Source organism: Leopardus geoffroyi, chromosome C2 (genome assembly GCF_018350155.1).
Source record: "Leopardus geoffroyi isolate Oge1 chromosome C2, O.geoffroyi_Oge1_pat1.0, whole genome shotgun sequence".
Taxonomy (NCBI): Eukaryota; Metazoa; Chordata; class Mammalia; order Carnivora; family Felidae; genus Leopardus; species Leopardus geoffroyi.
The window spans coordinates 121114990-121134256 of NC_059333.1; the positions used below are offsets into that span (position 1 = coordinate 121114990).

General features: G+C 37.5%; 2 protein-coding genes across 9 annotated transcripts in view; one reads left to right on the forward strand and one right to left on the reverse strand.

Moving 5' to 3' along the window:
- Positions 1-6727, forward strand: part of PCOLCE2 (procollagen C-endopeptidase enhancer 2) — a 62901-nt gene extending 56174 nt beyond the window's left edge. The window contains exons 7-9 of the mRNA XM_045503401.1: positions 1549-1632; positions 3726-3893; positions 6150-6727. Of these exons, the coding sequence (XP_045359357.1) occupies positions 1549-1632; positions 3726-3893; positions 6150-6280 (383 nt within the window). The 3' untranslated portion in view covers positions 6281-6727. The remainder of the gene's footprint in view (positions 1-1548; positions 1633-3725; positions 3894-6149) is intronic.
- Positions 6728-17142: 10415 nt separating this feature from the next.
- TRPC1 (transient receptor potential cation channel subfamily C member 1) overlaps positions 17143-19267 on the reverse strand; it is a 65511-nt gene continuing 63386 nt past the window's right edge. For all 8 annotated transcript variants that reach the window (XM_045503406.1, XM_045503404.1, XM_045503407.1 and 5 more), the window contains one exon: positions 17143-19067. In XM_045503406.1, coding sequence (XP_045359362.1) covers positions 18840-19067 — 228 coding nt within the window. In that variant the 3' untranslated portion in view covers positions 17143-18839. The remainder of the gene's footprint in view (positions 19068-19267) is intronic.

The window sequence follows — 19267 nt, forward strand, 5'->3', positions numbered from 1 at the left end:
GAAGGATGGAGCCGTGGCACTGGGAGGAGGGAACACCCACCGAGATGGTCGCAGGTGCACTTGAAGAGGAAGGCTGAGGACCAGATGCCATGCCAGGAGTGCAGGGAGAGAGCAGACAGGGAGGTGACAAGGGTCAGGGTGCTCTAGTGATGACTTAAAGGCAGGAGAGCAGGGATCTACTGAAGGAGGAGAAGGAGCAGGGTGGGACTGCCACCCAGCTTCCAGATTGACATTCTGGGATTTAGAAGAGCTGGTTTCCAGTGTCCACTGAAAGGATGCTCTTTCATCAGAGAGGGAGAAACACTAGCACCACTACTTTTTGACTCCAGTAATGAGGTAAATTTAGGTCCCCAACTTCTGGAGCAGTGTTCCCTCTAAATGTTTTCTGAACTCTTTGCCTTAAAAAAAAAGTATACACATACACACACATGCTATTCTATGTATTTTAACATTAAATTGTACATATTTTAATACTGTGATCCACTTGAGATCCTTTTTGGAGTTAAGTATGGGTACAAAGTAAGAGTAAATCAATAATAAATTCAGAGAAGAGTTCACAGAAACATATTAGAAGGGCAGTGTTACAACTGCAAATTCTTGCCCAACAAGTACAATTCTGTTACAGCTGTTTTGTTTAGTTCTTCCTAGCATATTGCCACATATAAGTGAATAATTACCAAATATTTTGGAAACATTTTTATTGATAATAATGGGAATTAAATATTTTCATTTTGGTAACCCACAGTTTCTCCACCTTGGCAATATTTACATTTTGGGCCAGATAATTCTTTGCTGTTGGGGGCTGCCCTGTTTATTGTAGGATATTTAACAGCATCCCTTGTATCTCCCACTAGATGCCAGTAGCAGCCCCTAGTTGTGACAAAAAATATTTCTAGACATTGCAAAACATCACCCAAGGGGAGGAATCACCTTTGCTGGAGAACTACTCTGTGTATCTACTTTTATTTTTAAATTAGTCTACTTCCCAGTTCTTAAATGCTTATAGGCAATGGCAGACTCAAAATAGATGTATAGTGATGGGTTGCAGCTCATTACAGGTATAATACACTTTACACAGTTTCTAAAACCTTGTACTACCCACATTTGGGCAGGTGCCTATTTTAAAGGCACCGAGAAAACTCCCTCCATCCTCAGGGGGAGCACCATTGGATTCCTTTTGTAAAGTGAAGAATTAACCTATATTTTCTGAGTTCATATTTTTTGCACTGGGTTTTTCTAAGCAGGGTGCAAGGAAGCTCTATCTATTTTTGGTTAGTGTTATGTATAAAGAAAGAAGAAAAGAGGGCAAAATGTGGGTTATCTTTGATCTCTGGTTTCAAATTCAGCAGAGAGTATTGAGTTACCCTGAGGAAATGAGAACAGTAGTTAGTACCATAAAGAATTTCTTTTGAATGTAATTACTCCATTGCAATGATGGATTGATGGCTCAGGGAAATAAATAGGAATTTTAAGTAGATTCAGGTCTAAACACCAATTGCAATTGAATTCATTTTCCTGAATCTTAATGTCTTTCTTCTTTGAATTAAGGTTTAAAACCCACCGTGGACCTGTGTCAACAAAAGTGTAGACGGACGGGGACTCTGGAGAGCAATTATTGTTCCAGTAACTTTGGTAAGAAATAAAATCGGGCCTTTTCTCTTTAATCAGAAACTTGAGACTGCATGCTTAGTCTCAAAGGAATTGCCCTGAATGTGATGGTAAAGGGTTAGTTACACTCTTCATTCACCCACGAAAATGTTTTCCTGTTCACTAAGGTATAGTTGGCTAGTGTTGTTCAAAGTGTTAGATTTCACAACTGAGAAAAATATGTATACAGAAAATATGCTTTTTTTCACATAAACTTAATAATTTGACTCTTGGAATAGGATACTGCTACTCTGTATTCTGGCTGGCTCAGTATTCCTGAAAAACCCTGTATACTTTTTTTCCTCACATATTTTTCATGGAATATTTTTTCACACATCTGTAATTCCACTTACGTAAATTAGAAACATATCCAGGCTGGCCTTTCTCAGAAGAAATTCACGTATTTCCTCTGTAGTGTCCTTCCAGAGTACTAAATTGAAACTTGGGAATCTGAAATCTATTTGGAAATGCTTACAAATTGGAACTGAGGAGATATTATCTAATAACTTAGAATTTCTCAGAGCTTTTTCCAATTGTAAAAACCACTTAAGAGCAAGAGATACCAAATTTAATTATGTTGGTTATTTTTTAAAGGAACATTTAAGAAAAGTCTTATCAGGAAAAAGAAGTTGCTAAAGCCTAAATAGGTTACACCCACAACAGAGAGTCTCCCAAAAGAGGCTTGCTTTTTCTGTGCCTTTTAAATGGTAACTGTCTACAGTCCAAACTATTCTAATTGAGGGTGTGAAGGCACTGAAGAATCTAGGGCCCTAGATCTTACTGGAGTTTGCATGCTGCAATTCAAATAACAGGCATGAAAACGAAAACAAATTGCTGTCACATCCAGGTTAGTCTTCTGTGGGAGGTGCTTAAGGAAATCTCCCCTTCTATATCCTTTGGAGCCACCAGATTTCACTTGGCTATAGACTTAACAATTATCACCAGGAATCAAAGTAAGGCATAATAAGAATTCTGAACTTTGCACACTACATGAGCAGCAGCTTCTCACTTTATCCTGAAAGTGAGAACATGTCAGCCAAGTCCAAACTTTGACTTATTCCATTGTGACTCTCTTCTGTGGCAAAATGACCAACTACTAACACCAGTGGCCCATTGGTTCTCAGCCTGCATTGCTAACACTCCCCAAGGAGCAGTTTTGGCACAATAACTGGGGGGGTGCTACTGGTTCTTCTGGGGAGGGATAGGGCTCATAAAACAGTCTCTCAGTGCCAAGTCCTACACCACATGGAATTGTCACCCACAAAATGCCAAAAGCATGCCTTTGAGAAACAGCATCTTTCCTTCTATGCCTTCAGAGTGAGACTCTTTCCTCTTACATCACCGTGGAATAAAGAGTGAGTTACATAATGAAAAGCAACTGAATTTTGTTAGGTGTTTTTGTTTTTGTTTTTGTTTATAAGCAAGAAAATGTTTTGTTATACCTCAGCTGTATACTTTGATTTGTTAAATGAAATAAACAAGGTGGATAAGAAAGAATATGAAAGACCCAGAAACAGATACTGATAATTAGAGATGGGGACCCATGGGATGAACCAAAGTTCAAGGAGAGAGGACAGTTGAAGAGAGGCTTGAGGGGAAAGACACAGAAAGGTAGGTACTCAACTACACAGACACAAAGACCCAGATCTTTGTAGCTCAAACCCCTAGCATGCAACTGCTTAGTACGGTATTACCTCTAAAGATTCAAGGTCTTAATTGAGTATTCATAGGTAAAGGTTCATAAGCCTATGCCTTATTTGGTAAACGATTCCCATGTTGGATAAAACAGTGCAGAGAGCCCCTCTCAGCAGCAGAGTGCAATGCAGCAGGTAATTAGGTTTCTCTCCTAGGCATCAACACCTAACAACCCGGCTAACATTCCAGCTCCATGGCCTCTTTTCTTCAACCTGAATTTTGGTGACACATGTACAGAATCACATTCAATAGCTCTATTAGGGCTTTCTCTTGAACATTAGAATGTTTCCTACCTGAAGCTTAGAAGAACGTAAAATTATTTTCAGTTCTGCTTACATTTTTGCTTTCACTGTCATAATATATCTAAATGTTTCATTCTGCAGTACTGGCTGGCACTGTTATCACAACTGTCACCCGAGGTGGAAGTTTGCATGCCACAGTCTCGATCATCAACATCTATAAAGAGGGAAATCTGGCAATTCAGCAGGCTGGCAAGAACATGAGTGCCAAGGTCATCGTGGTCTGCAAGCAGTGCCCTCTCCTCAGAAGAGGTGAGGAGGAAAACATTAGTCTTTCTTTAGGGAAGCTCAGGGACAGAGAAGGAAACAAGAGAGAGAGTCTGAGCAAGTCGTGGATCTTCCCCTGCCATGACTGGGGAAGTAAAATCAAGGCTAATGTGTCGTCCACTTCTGGTGTAGAAGGAAGGCCTTTGGAGTCCGGCAGAATTGGGCTCTAAGCCCAGTTCTTGTAACATGTGACAGAAGATGAGATAGTGGAAATGATGAATGAGTCCAAGAAGCATTTGAGGTTGGATCAATAGGGAACAGACACAGAAGGAGCGGTTCAGGGGAAAGAGATTTTCAGTTATTGCACTTAAGGTGCCAACACTATGTTTAGAGGAAAATATCCATCAAGGAACAAGAAATTCAGAGCTGAAGTTCAGAAGAGAGAGGTATATATGGGCTAGAATTAAAGATTTTGGAATCATTTGCAGATATAGGTTCATTAAATCCACACATGGAAATGAGTTTAAGAGAAATTATGGAAAAAGGAAAGTTAAAAAATGAAAAAAGTCCGGGGCACCTGGGTGGCTCAGTTGATTGAGCGTCTGACTTTGGCTCATGTCCCGCATCGGGCTCTGGGCTGACAGCTCAGAGCCTGGAGACTGCTTAAGATTCTGTGTCTCCCTCTGCCCCTCCCCGCTCATGCTCAGTCTCTCTCTCTCTCAAAATAAATAAACATTAAAAAAAATTTTTTTAATGGAAAAAGTCCAGAGCCAGAGGCAAGGAGCAAATGATTTTTTTTTAACAAGTTCTTTAACTTATAAAAGTAATGAATGTTCTATGGTTTTTTTAAAAGTTTAGGTAAATAGAGAAGGATATAAAATAAAAAATGAAGCCCTTTCCCTTTTCCCAGAGGTACCATGAAAAGTTCCCTCTAGAAAGTTTCTGTCTAGAGAAAGCATGCAAGTACACACTTAGACAAATGAAGTCATGCTATACCTGTTCGACTACCACTCCCCGCCCCCCCCACCACATGATCTATAGACACCTTTCCATAAACAGCACATATAAATAGATATTTCTCTCTCTTTGGAATGGTAATCATGTCTGGTATCCACTGTGTGGTATACCAAGATTTCTGTCTCCAATCTTAGCTGATGTGTTCCCTCAATCTTGTTACAAACTTCCCCCACAACTAAACCAAACCAATCCCTTCCCCCCCATACACACACACAATAGAAATGAAGAGAGAATATCCACTTTAACAATTCAGGTTGTTCAGAAAAGTCTGGAGGCTCACGGCTTCACATGGATCCTTCAGAGGGAATAGCAAAGGCTCTGTAAAAGATTAACACTTCTTCCCAGAACTGCAGGAACATCAGATAATGTACATGTAGACACTTACCGTAAGGTCTCATAATGATGCTAACAGTCTGGCCTTGAGGTGGCATCCACCTGCCCAGCCCTCCAAGCCTTCACAGGCTCAAGATCACTATGAGGACAATGTTAGCCCACAAAGGAAGATTATGCAAGAGAAAAAGGACACACGTATTTCTCTTAAGACATACAGGCGAAGAGGGAGAATAAAGGAGGCGGTAATACACTCTGCCTTTATGACATTTTTTCTCAGGCAGGATAAATCTTCAGAGTTGAATCCAACATACCTCAGTTTAGGGCCCAGTCTAGGCCTAACTTAGCCAGATACACTGTAATACAAAAAACCGTATAACAGATAGAAGTACTTCTTAGTACCTATTTGTTGTAAGGAACTATAAGAATGCAAAGAAATATATGATGCAACCATGCCCTCAGGAAACTTACATAGTACAAATACTTGAGATATTGAAAAAAGCTCAAGTCGACAACAGGAACAGAAGACCGTGGATCATTAGTTGCCAAATGCTTGGGAAATCTAGAGTCATTATGGGATAATGACAGGCCATCTGAGGATGGCGTGTCAGGGAGCACCGAGGCCCCTTGAGGAAGGACAGCCTTTCACATGAACACAGCGCGTATTCAGTAAATACCTCAGACCCACAGCCCTGCAGAGCAGGACATGGCTGGGCCTCATCATTCCCTTCCATCTTTCTAGTGTTGGCAGAGCTGGAACACGTTCCTTACTGGAGTTTAGATTTTTTTTTTCTGAGAGGCTTATACCTGATTTTATCCTAGATAGAACAAATGTATAATTAATTATACCATTTCCAGATCATTTTATCTAGAGGTAAGTTATAGTCTAAGTTGTATCGAAACAGTACACATAGAGAAAAAAATTATATATATATATATATTTTTTTTTTTTAGGTCTAAACTACATTATTATGGGCCAAGTTGGTGAAGATGGGCGAGGCAAAATCATGCCAAACAGCTTTATCATGATGTTCAAGACCAAGAATCAGAAGCTCCTGGATGCCTTGAAAAATAAGCAATGTTAACAGTGAACTGTGTCAGTTTAAGCTGCATTCTGTCATTGCCTTTGAAAGATCTGTATTTTTCTCAGTAGAACAAAAATCTTATATTAAACATTGAGCATTCAGAAAGATTTATTCTTCACATGATGTAGGTCTGAGACCTCCGATATCACCGATGGAAGTTCTTTGCCTGCACAGAGAGGAGCAGATACACGATTGAAAACCTGCAGACTTAGCGCGGTGATAGGAAACTGAACGTATTGAGCGTTGACAGTTTGGAAGCAGTTTATTTATACATCTCTGTAAAAGGATATTTTAGAAATGAGTTGTGTGAAGATGTAAAAAAGAGATTTTATAAGTGCAATATTTATAGTGATATTTGTTTTACCTTCAAGCATTTGCTCTGAGGTGTTATATTCTTCTCTCGCATTTTTTAAATCAATGCTTAATAAAATATTTTAAATGATTATATCACAGCCATTAAAGTTGTTTTTATAGAATATTCCTTACTTTTTACATAATCAGTTTGGTATCAATTCACACTTTGCTGAAAGAGCATTCTAAGAACTTCAGGGACAAGATGGATAATGTAAGTAGACTATAATTCTCTGTAGAACCAGACAGTGTTAGAATGGTGTCCCTCAGGAATCCAGTGCAACTCCTTCATTTTGTAACAGAAAATTGAACCTCGGGTATATTTGGTGACTTGTCTAGAGCACACATCTTCCAAGAGAAAGAGCTGGCAACCAAGCTTAGGAGTCCTGACTCCAACCCAGTGCCCTCACTGCTCTAGAAGAGGCCCTCTCTACCCCAGAGAAACACCCTCTTATTCTGACTTTGCAGCATTTGGGCTTTGGTTTCCTAGTCTTTGGTCGTTTGATAGGACTTGAAATTAGAAGTGAGCCCGGTGCCCCTGTCCTGTTCATCCCCAGGCAACTGGATCAGGGTATATCAACTCGGATGCTTTCCGCTATTGCTTTTAAAAAAATCTGTTTTCGGGGCGCCTGGGTGGCGCAGTCGGTTAAGCGTCCGACTTCAGCCAGGTCGCGATCTCGCGGTCCGTGAGTTCGAGCCCCGCGTCAGGCTCTGGGCTGATGGCTCAGAGCCTGGAGCCTGTTTCCGATTCTGTGTCTCCCTCTCTCTCTGCCCCTCCCCCGTTCATGCTCTGTCTCTCTCTGTCCCAAAAATAAATAAACGTTGAAAAAAAAAAATTAAAAAAAAAAAATCTGTTTTCATTCAGTAGTGAAAGAGCCTTGAAAGGACTCCCCTCGTTTGCACCCGATGTTGGAAATGCAGCTGTATCTCCAACAGCTCTGCCAACCAACCCATAGGAGGTTGCTGGCCAGGAGCTGCGAAAGCGGGGCAAACCATTGCTGTCTGAAGAAGGTAGAACGAACATCAGGGATGAACCAAGACTTGCATCACAAGGTCTCTCATGGTACAACCAAAGTTTTAGAAATAAGGAAAATATTCTTTTGGGTAAAAACAATAATTCCCAACCCTACAGGTGACCAGACATTCAAAAGGCAAAAAAAAAAAAGGAATTTCAAAAGGAAGAATCCCTCTGTTTTGGTAGCTGGGCAAGCATAAGCAAGCAGTGAATGTGGGCTGCTTGTGGGATCAGGAATCATTCCTTAACCTCTCCCACTGGGCTGCCCATCAGTACCAGAGAATTCACCAGCTGAGAAAGTGGATGAACTATAGGAGTCAGTGGTTAACTTCACTGGCCAGTGCCATCTTTTAGAAAGGCCCTCACAATCATCAACTTCACGGCTATGCCCAGCCAGTATGATAACTATAGAAGTCTAATTGACTCTAACCTTCTCAAGGCAAGTGACTTCCTTTCAAGAATGCATGTTATGAGACGTGAAAGTGATTACTAAAGATTTTAGTATTTTGAGGCACCTGGTTGGCTCAGTCACTAGAACATGCCACTCTTGATTTCAGGGACATGAGCTTGAGCCCTACATTGGGTGTAGAGATTACTTTAAAAAAAAAAAAAGATTTTAGTCTTTTTTCTCCTTCATCTCTTCTAATTGGTGCATTATAGGCAACAAGGCAACATGTATGCAGCTATCAGCCTCTTGCGTTAACCTGCGGGAAGACTTCTATTGGTTTCCAAGTGGGTGCTTGAGTCACAGTGAGGTAAAAACTGGGAAAAGTAATCTGAACTATTTAAATCATTGACATCTCTGAAACAAGACTTTCAACTGTTTAGGGAAATAGTGGTTAATAATGTATGGCACTGGTTTGTCTTCTAATTAAATTATTCAAAACAGATAAGCTGAATAGTGACAATGCTCTTTTTGGTCCAAAAACCATTTCTTAATTTCTTTCTTGTTCAATAAATCACTTATTTTGACTAAAGTGGAGTTTCTTCAGTTATGAGTTGAAGGAGTTAGACTAGATGACTTCTGGGAATTATTTCTCTCTTAGGGGTTCTTTCTTTTTAAAATTTTATTTCTTTTTAAAGTATAATTGACTACATTTTGTTTTTGTTTTTAGCTAATTGTACTTGGGGAATCAAATACACATGATGAACAAATTGGTGATCATACTAATACATCATAAAACATTTCCAGATCCTCTGCTGTGTTTCGGGGGGTCTTGCTAGCTTAATTTTCATCCTTTGAATTCAATTCAATTCCTATAACAAAAATATATGAATCTTGCAAAGTTCCCAAATGTTAAATTCTGTTACATTACTTACCTTACTCAAAGGTTAACCTTAGTTGAAGACATTTATCTTCTTTTTTTCTTTCTGTAGGAAACTGCTACTGGGCTCCCATTATACCTTCCAGACTGCTGAAATGAAATAAACTAATAATAGAAATCTTTAAAGAAAAGCCTTATAATAGAACAGCTACAGATTAGTGCTTTTTTTTTTTTAAGTTTATTTATTTTTGAGAGAGACAGCAGAGTGGGGGGGGGAGGGGCAGAGAGAAGGGGAGAGAGAATTCCAAGCAGGCTCTGCACTGTCAGTGCAGGGCTCGAACTCACAAAGCTGCAAGATCATGACTTGAGCTGAAACCAAGAGTTAGATACTTAACCAACTGAGCCACCCAGGCGCCCAAGTAATTTTTTTTTTTTTGTAATATTTATTTATTTTGAGAGAGAGAGAGAGAGTGCTCATGAGAGAGAAAGAGAGAGGCAGAGAGAGAGGCAGAGAGACGGGGAGACAGAGAATCCCAAGCAGGCTCCGTGCTATCAGTGAGGAGACCAACTAGGGGCTCAATCTCACAAACTGAGATCATGACCTGAGCTGAAATCAAGAATCAGACACTTAAGTGACTGAGCCAGCCAGGCTCAGATTAGTAGTTCTAATGCAAATTAAGTAATATTGCCAGAAACTCCTATTGCTTGAATTCATGGACATGTTTATATACGTGCAAACAAATTTGCAAAAAAAATCTTCAAGTAGAAAACAAACATTTAAAGAAGTGTGTGGCAGTGAGGGAGCTTGCCCTAAGTATTCTAAGGCCCTTATATTGAGAGAGAGAAGGATAAAAATACTACTTTTAGAACTTTGAGAACTTAAGCCTTTATATTAAAACATCTAGGGAGGGGCGCCTGGGTGGCAGTTAAGCATTCGACTTGGGCTCAGGTCATGATCTCGAGGTACCTGAGTTCCAGCCCCACGTTCGGCTCTGTGCTGACAGCTCAGAGCCTGGAGCCTGATTCAGATTCTGTGCCTCCCTCTCTCTCTGCCCCTCCCCTGGTCATGCTCTGTTAATATTAAATATTTTAAATATTAAAAAAATATATCTGTGGCAACTATAAGAGACTACATAGTTTGAAATTTTTAAACTAGCAGAGAACAAAAAGAAGGCAAGACATTAAAATGAAATCAGGGAAAATATCACAAAATTTGATGACAGAAATACAAATGTATTGGGGCAGTCAGAGCCTGGAGCCTGTTTCGGATTCTGTGTCTTCCTTTCTCTCCACCCCTCCCCCCACTCACGCTCTGTTTTTCTTTCAAAAATGAACACTAAAAAAAAAAAAAAAACAAATCTCAACAAATTTCAAAGCATAAGTATCATATGGACATCCTTCTCCAAAAATAATGAATAGTTAGAAATTAATAACAAAAGTAAACAATAGGAAAACAAGAAAAAAAAACCTGATATTGGAAATTGAGAAATGTGCTTTTAAATAACTTATAATAAAAAGGAAATTATAATGGAAAGTATTAAGTATTAAAAACTGAACAATAGTAGAAACACTAAATTATTTTTAAAATGTTTATTTTTGAGAGAGCGCAAGTGAGGAAGGGGCAGAGAGAAAGGGACAGAGGATCTGAAACAGGCTTCTGTGCTGACAGCAGAGAGCCCGACTTGGGGCTTGAACCCACAAACCACCAGATCATGACCTGAGCCAAAGTTGACGCTCAACCAACGGAGCCACCTGGGTGTCCCTAGAAACGTTAAATTTAAAAATGTGTAGAGGAACACTTCAAAATACACTTCAAGTAACACTTTAAAATTTATAAAATTAAATGTTTACATTATAAAAGGGTGAAAAATAATTTGTGAATGACACACATTAGGACGTTAGTAAAACAAGAACAGACTAAACTTTTAAAAGGTAGAAGGAAATAACAGAAATTGAGTAAAACGGTAAACATAAATACATAAAATTAACAGCCAAAAATGGATTCTCCAAAATGACTAGTAATTGACAAAATTCTTACAAGATTAAGCAAGAAAAGAAGTAAAAAGAACAAGAAAACAATTTAGGAATAAAAATTTCTGCTGATGTTATAGAATCTTAAAAGGTAACAAAAGCGTCTTATGAACCACTTCATGTAAATATATTTGAAAACTTAGATGAAGTGGACAAACTTCTAAAGGGGGGAGGTTACTTAACTCACTCAAGTAGAAACAGAATGCCAAAATTGTCCTATAACCATTAAAGAAATCCAAATAGTAACTATAACTCTTTATTCAAATAAAACCCCAGGTCCAGATAGTTTTACTTAGAAAGTGGACCAAACATCCAAGGGACAAATACCGTCAATCTCACATATACTATTCCAGATTATAAATAAAGAAGTCACAGACAGCAATTCTTTTTATGAAACTGGTATAATCTTAATACCAAAACTTGAGCAAACATAGGATCCAGTCTGACTTTACTTACGAACATAGGTGCAAAAAGAAAATAATTATCAGACAAAATCCAACAAACAAAATAGAACACAATCAAGTTGGGTTTATCCCCAGAAACACGTGCTCGATTTACCATTAGGGAATCAATGTTCATACTTCACTGCGCTAATAGATCTGCTATGCCAACTAGAGAGATTTAGGTGCAACTAAACATTCAGACTCCTAAGAGAACCACAGGCCTTTCTCACTATCAGGATCCCCAAAAAGCTATAGCAAAAGGATCAGAGCTTAACAGGACAGGGTCAGACTTTCTACTTTAGGAGCCTGTGCAGCATTCTGGCAGTAGTTCACACAACCAGTTCACATGAGCTCTTTTCTTTGGCCTTCCTAGATAATGTCTCAGATGCCAGGAGAATTGACTCACGTAAGGCGGGTGCAGACACTCCAACTTAAAGTTCCTATCTCCTCAGAAACCAGTATCTCTTGTATGAACTCCATAGGCATAGCTTCCAGACACCTCAGAGGACATGCCTCCTTGTAAGAGTTACATGCTCAGGAAGACCTAAAGCTGCAGGTCCCCTATCAGGTATTTATAGTTCAATTATAGTTCCTCATAATCCAATGCAATTTACCAACCAGGGTTCATTTATACCACAAATAAATTTGTCTAGCAACATAGTTGACATGCTGTAATATCAGATTACTAGGTAAATTAAGCTGGAGTTAAACACAGGTCAATACTGTTTTTTTTTTTTTTTTCTAATGTTTATTTACTTTTGAGAGACAGACAGAGTGAGAGGGGGAGAGGGGCAGAGAGAAGGAGACACAGAATCCGAAGCAGACTCCAGGCTCTGAGCTGTCAGCATAGAGCCTGATGCAGGGTTTGAACTCACCAACTGTGAGATCATGACCTGAGCCACCGCTTAACCGACTGAGCCGCCCAGGCACCCCAAACACAGGTCAACTCTTAACGGGGAGGGAAGATTTCTTAGCCTTAGTTGCAATATATTAAAGGAGAAAAATCATTTGACTTAACAATGCAGAAAAGCATTTGATATAATTCAATATTTATTCAAGACAAAATAAACATTGAGGAAACTAAAAACAGAAGAGCTTCCTTATGCTGATGAGAAAACCTCCAGCAAATAGTGACATATTGAAAGCATTTTAATATCAGTGATAAGACAAAAATGCCTGAAGTCAACATTTCTACTGGTGAGCCTAGCCAATGTAGTTAGTAAAGAAAAAGAAATAAATGATATTGGACAGGAAGAAGTAAGACTTTTATAATGCAAATATGATATAATTCAAATAGAAAACCCCCAAAACCCTGCGGGTAAGTGATTAGAATTGATAGTTTCACAAGTCTGTTCCTTAGATGTGTATATAACCCCTAACCCAAGGACAAAACATTGAATTTTTAAAAATCTTTTATAATTAAGCATCTTGAATTAAATATGTGAGGGTCATTATTCATACACAAACAGCCTCTTTTTAACATAGGATGTACAAGTGTGAGAGCATGCATGGATGTATAGAATTGGGTATTCAGACAGAGTAGCTCTGGGACATACATAGAGATTTGTTCTGAAGAATTTTAAAGTTGTTATTTAATGTTCTAACGTTTAAGTCATGGGGATGTAAGGTACAGCATAGGGAATATAATCAATGGTACTGTAACAGTGTTGTATGGGGATAGATGGTAACCACACTTGTGGTGAGCATAGCATAATGTATAAACTTGTCGAATCACTCTATTGTATACCAGAAAACTAATGTAACATTGTGCGTCAAATGTTCTTCAATTTAAAAAAATTTAAAAACTGGACTTCTTTGTTTTTGTAATTTATTTCTTTCTCTAAAAAACAAAGTCAACAATTAGGTTTAAAAAGGCTAAAATTTGATTATAATTTTGAAATGTTATATTTCGCTTGAGGGATATTCTGATACTAAGATTAGGTTACATTAAAAAAAAATTAATGCTTATTTATTTTTGAGAGAAAGACAGAATGCAAGTGCAGGCACAGAGAGGGAGACACAGAATCTGAAGCAGGCTCCAGGCTCTGAGCTGCCAACTGTCAGCACAGAGCCCGACGTGGGACTTGAACCCATGAACCGCCAGATTATGACCTAAGCCAAAATCAGATGTTTAATTGACTGAGCCACCCAGGTGCCCCGAGATTAGGTTACATTTAAACAGTGAGATGAAGCTTTTGAGATCAGAAATATATTAAGAAAATTTACAAACTTAAAGATTTCATAAAGCTGATCAATTTATAAGAAATTAGTATTAACAGTGACATAATGCAGTTAAGAGCTTCCTGGACAAAGCAGACAAAGACTTGTATTCTCCTTCACAGTGTATCAGTGGGAGAACTTTCTGTTTCCTTATCTGTAAAATGAAAAAGTTGAATTGGATCCTGAGATCCCTTACAGATTTTAAATTGTTTCTAGATCCTTGAATAACCAAATTGATCAGGGTATAAAATTGCACAGAAATAAAATCATTCAGTTTCTCCATTCAAAACCCTTGGTCCCTCCATGCCTTGGCTTATGTTTTGGGTGGACTGACTCCTGATTTTCTATATATGCTTACTACCTCACAGTCCTTCTTTTCCCTCTTAATTCTTCCTCATCTCATTGGTCTGTTTCTGTCCTTGGTCATAAATTAAGTCTTTAATAAACTATTCATTTAGAAAAGCAAGGCCTTTTAAGACATCTTAAATTCCACTCTGTGACCAAGATGAACTTACAATGAGAAATAAATAAAAAAAGCAAAGCTTTGGTATGTATCTTACACAAACAATAAATTGAGCTCAGGATCTCAGGTCAGTCATGAATCAGTCTTAGACAAATTACTTAAAATGGCGATTTTCTCACCTATAAAATGAGAAGATTGAAGTAGGTGATCTAAGTCTTCTTCCAACCCAATTTGCTGAAATAAGTTCTAGAACACACAACTGTTAGGTAAGTGTCTAGGATATTACACAAGCAGATAAAGCTAAATTTTCATTCAACAAATTTGTGCCATTCACCATCAACAAAGTACTTAAGCTGAGGATATAGAGAATACGAGAGCTGCTTCTGTCTAGTTTTATAACTTAGAAAAAGGAAATCCTCTGTATTAAAATGACCATTATAGAAAATACAGTGACTGCTATTTCCACTGAAATATTAAGGGGAGGGGATGAGTTTAAAATATTTAAAATTTAGAATATTAAAATAACCTCACAAAATTAATTAAATTTCTGGATGAGCTACTGAGGCAGCTCCTTAAAATTCTTTTCACATAGCACTTGATAATTTTAGTATCTTTCAACAAGAATAGTTTGCCTAAAATTGAAGGATGGATTAAATATCTTTTCTAATGAAGAGACAGACAGATAAACCCTAGAATGCAGGATGAAGAAAACGGAGCTTACCTGTCATTTATGTGGCTGAAAGTTTTTTTATTTTGAGAAAGAGTATGTGTGTGCATGATCAGGGGAGGCACAGAGATAGAGGGAGAGAGAGAGAATCCCAAGCAGGCTCCCTGCTATCAGCAAAGAGCCCGATGCGGGGCTTGATCTCACGAGTCATGAGATCATGACCTGAGCCAAAATCAAGAGTCGGACCCTTCACTAACTGAGCCAGTCAGGTGCCCCACCATTAATATTTTCTTAATGTAATTCTGAATAATTAGGCCCAATTGGTTTACTCCTCATGACCTATAATCTCAGCCTATTTGGATTTTATAAATGTATTTTCTGAGGAAAACAAAAATTTCAAGGTTAATGCAATTCTAATAAAAACCCCCCTTTTTGGTAGAAATTGATAGACCAATTCCAAAATTTATATGACAGAGGAAGAAAGCTAGAATAGCCAAAATTATTTTGAAAAAATAGTACAAAATAATTTACCTTGGTGTTTATTACTATATTTCACCCCACTGTGTTGTGTTACTGATGGGCTACTAACTTGCATAAGCACTGTTTTCTTTGGACTAATAATGATTTAGGTCTACTGTTATTTTTTTCTTTTAGTAAGTTGTAGGCTTATGTATTTTTTTCAGGTTAATGAAGCATAATTTGTATTCATTAAAATTCACCCTTTTTGAGTGTACCATTTGATTATGCAGTCAGTCTTCTCCCACTAGATCTTAATAACCAATGGTCTGATTTGGGTTTCCATAGCTTTTTTTTTCTAGAATGTCATGTAAATGGAATCATACTGTATGTAGCCTTTTCATCACTTAGCATAATACTTCTAAGACTCATCTATGGGGGGGCTTGGGTGGCTTTGTCGGTTAAGTGCCTGACTTTGGCTCAGGCCATGATCTCAGTTCTTGAGTTCGAGCCCCATGCCAGGCTCTGTGCTAACAGCTCAGAGCCTGGAGCCTGCTTTGGATTCTGTGCCTCCCTCTCTCTCTGCTCCTCCCCCACTCGCACTCTGTGTGTGTCTCTTTCTCAAAAATAAACAACCATTAAAAAAAAAAAAAAAGACATATGTTATTGCATAGATCGGTAGTTTGTCCCTGTATTAACTTGGCTAGGCTAATGTTTGTTTCCCAGAATTTTCTTTCTTACATACCCTTAGGGTAAACCACAAGGCACACTGTTTATTTTTGTTTTAAGTTTATTTGAGGGGGGGAGGGGGGCGGTAGAGAGAAGGGGGGTGGAGAGAGGGAGAGGGAGAGGGAGAGGGAGGGGGAGAGGGAGGGGGAGAGGGAGGGGGGGAGAGAGAGAGAGAGAGAGAGAGAGAGAGAGAGAGAGAAAATTCCAAGCAGGCTCTGTGCTGTCAGCACAGAGCCCAAAACAGGGCTCAATTTCACAAACTGTGAAATAATGACCTGAGCCAAAATCAAGAGTCAGAGGCTTAACCAACTGAGTCATCCAGGTGCCCCACAAGACACATTTTAAAGTGAAATTTGAAGGGCAGAAGTGAAGCAGCAGTGATCTCATTTCTTATGCAGGCACTTTTGTAGCTTCAACATGGGGTAACTTACCTGCTGGCTCAACTTTTGGGGTGGGACAACAGTCTGACCTACATTGTTTTACCTTTCCTTGGATCCTCCTTCAGCTTCTTGGACTCCTGGGCCAGGTGTGTGTTTAGCAACCTGGCAAAAGGCAACTTTTCACACAGGATACACACATCGTCAAAGTTGGAGACAGTAAGAAGTGACACAGGTCTCAGTGTCAACTGCCTACCATGTGAACTTTAACTCTAGCATTAGATGCAAACAATAGACTCACAGAGACTGCTTAACCAACTCCAACGTGTAACAGCAAATCCCTGTAAACAAATCACCATACAAACATGTATACATGTATGCCTGCAAATATCCTAGTAGTTCTGCTTCTCTGACTGAAATCTGATACAATTCTTTTGTATTACCGAGTAAATAAATACCTACCATACGGATGTACACCTTGTTTATCCATTCACCAGCTGATGGACATTTGGCTGTTTTCAGCGATCTAGTTTGGGATCATGAATAAAGTTGCTATAAATGTTCACAGACACAGGTCTTTGTGTGAACATATTATTTCAAAACATGGTATTTATAAATACAAGAAATAGCTAAAAGAGTTCAATATGTTTGCCACTGGAGGTGGAAAGGGGCACAGAGGGGTCCGATGTTGATGTTTTACATTTTAGATCTTTCTAACCATGATTAAAAAAAAAAAAATACACTGAATTGTACGCTTTCAAAGAGTGAATTTTATGCCATGTGAATTATATTTCAACACAAAAGTATAAAAGTATATGATAATACAATAAACAGATCCCACCAACTTATAATCTAATGTCGTTTTATTTACCTTTTTTCTTACAATATGCTGTCATCCAAAATATACCTTATAAGTAATTCATGCATACAGTAGGCACTCTATAAATATTTTGATTTAATAATTAGGTATTTTTTAGAATGACTAAAAATCCTGATGTAAAATCCCAACTGGGAAGTGCATAATCCCATTGTAGACAAAATATATAACTTTACAATAAACATTTTTATAAGAATTTGCCCCAAAGAGGGAACACTTACAACTTGGAAATTAAAAAATAAAAAGTAAAAAGCAAGATGAAGCATAATACCAATATATTTAGACAATGACCCCCCGGACCAGTGGGGCTTACAGACCTAGGGTTACCTGCACCCTGTGGCCTTAACACCATCTGAAATTCAGTTAAGAAGATAATTATATACCTAATAACCTCTTAACTGGAAATGCTGCAAGAAAATACAAGCAATAGCCTGTGAAACTTTTTTAACTACATCCCTCACATGAACGCAGGAAAAAAATTTTTACTACATATCTTATTCTCCAATTTAAAAAAATCAAGGCTTTTTATCTTAAGCAGTAAGAGTGATCCACAAATAAGCAAGAAGTCACTTTTATAGAAGCTATGTTAAATTCTGTGGAAAATACTTTGGGAGATTAGTTCAAGAACCTTAGTCCAAATATAAATAAATCCTTGCATTAAAGGGTCTTCCAATTTACAAAAACAAAACACGCTGTGACCACATATGATAAAGTATCTTCTAAATCCTTATTTTGGATTAGCTTTATAACTATGAACAGTCACTCCAAACTGAAAAATGAAAAAGACTGTAGCACTATTATGATAAAGAAAAATTAAAAGCCACCAAATGCCTAACCTTAGTGAAATACCTGTGCAAACCTATAAACATACTCAAATACTCTATTTCTATAAAATGAAAAGTCTACTGACTATATCTTTCAAAAACTATATAATTCCATAAAAATTTAAATATATAGACTATACCAATACATGGAAATGTATATATAAAATACTATTAAGTGAAAAAAACCAAAAAATATAAAGTGAATACAACCATGTAAAAGTAAATATATTACAATAACAAAAACTGTGAAGTGACTTAAAATTTATAGAGACATAAACAGATTCAAATATCCATTAGAGGTTTTTCTTTGTTACTTAAGATTATAACAAAATAAAAAAAATAGACTATTATTTTAGATTAAACTATACTCCTAAACAATAAATACTGAACTAATGTGAACTCCTAAAACAGAGATTTTAAAAACCATGACTTAACTATATTTCAAGTGTATCCTATGGATGGAGACCAGCCCACATTTGCTGATCTTCACTTTACAAAACCTTCTGGCAATGTGCACAATTATAACTGCCCTTCTTAAACATAAAAAGAAAAAAATTTAAAGCACTGTTCAAGTAAGAAAACCAAGCAGCATGCTAACAAAATCTATCTACTTAATCTGTTTTGCACCTGCAAAAAAGCTACTAATAGAGGGTTTTAAAAAACTAATCCTATATACATATTTTACATAATATATTTATGCTATAAATATTTTAAAGAATGGCTTTTACATAATTCTTCATTTTAATTCAATATATATCTTACTGATTTAATTGCAAATTATGCAAATCCAATCTTTCAGATTTATTACTGAAAATTATTCTCTACATGGTTTAGAAAATGGTTAATTTCTTGGGTAAAACATAGCATATTTAGAAGTCCGAAAGCCAAGTAAATCCCTTATTTCATTTCGGAATTTTGAAAGATCTTGGCGTAGTTCATTTAGATTTTCCACGGTTGCCTGATCTGTACTTTGCATCTTCTGTCTCATGGATGTCAAGTAACGATGCACTAGGCAGCACATCACTTTTTGGTAGTTTTCATCTCTCTTTTGTTTCAAATTTCTCCATTCCTTCAAAACAAACAATTATATGATACAATTTTATAAACAATATTTAAATGAGGTGAATTTTTAAGATTTTTCACAGATACAAACACATGTTTTATTGGGCTATATTTTTGGGGCTATATGTTACAAAATAATATTCATCACTTGTTTAAAACAGATACAGCCTGCCTATTTGTTTTATTCATTCACCTATATGCTTCTCT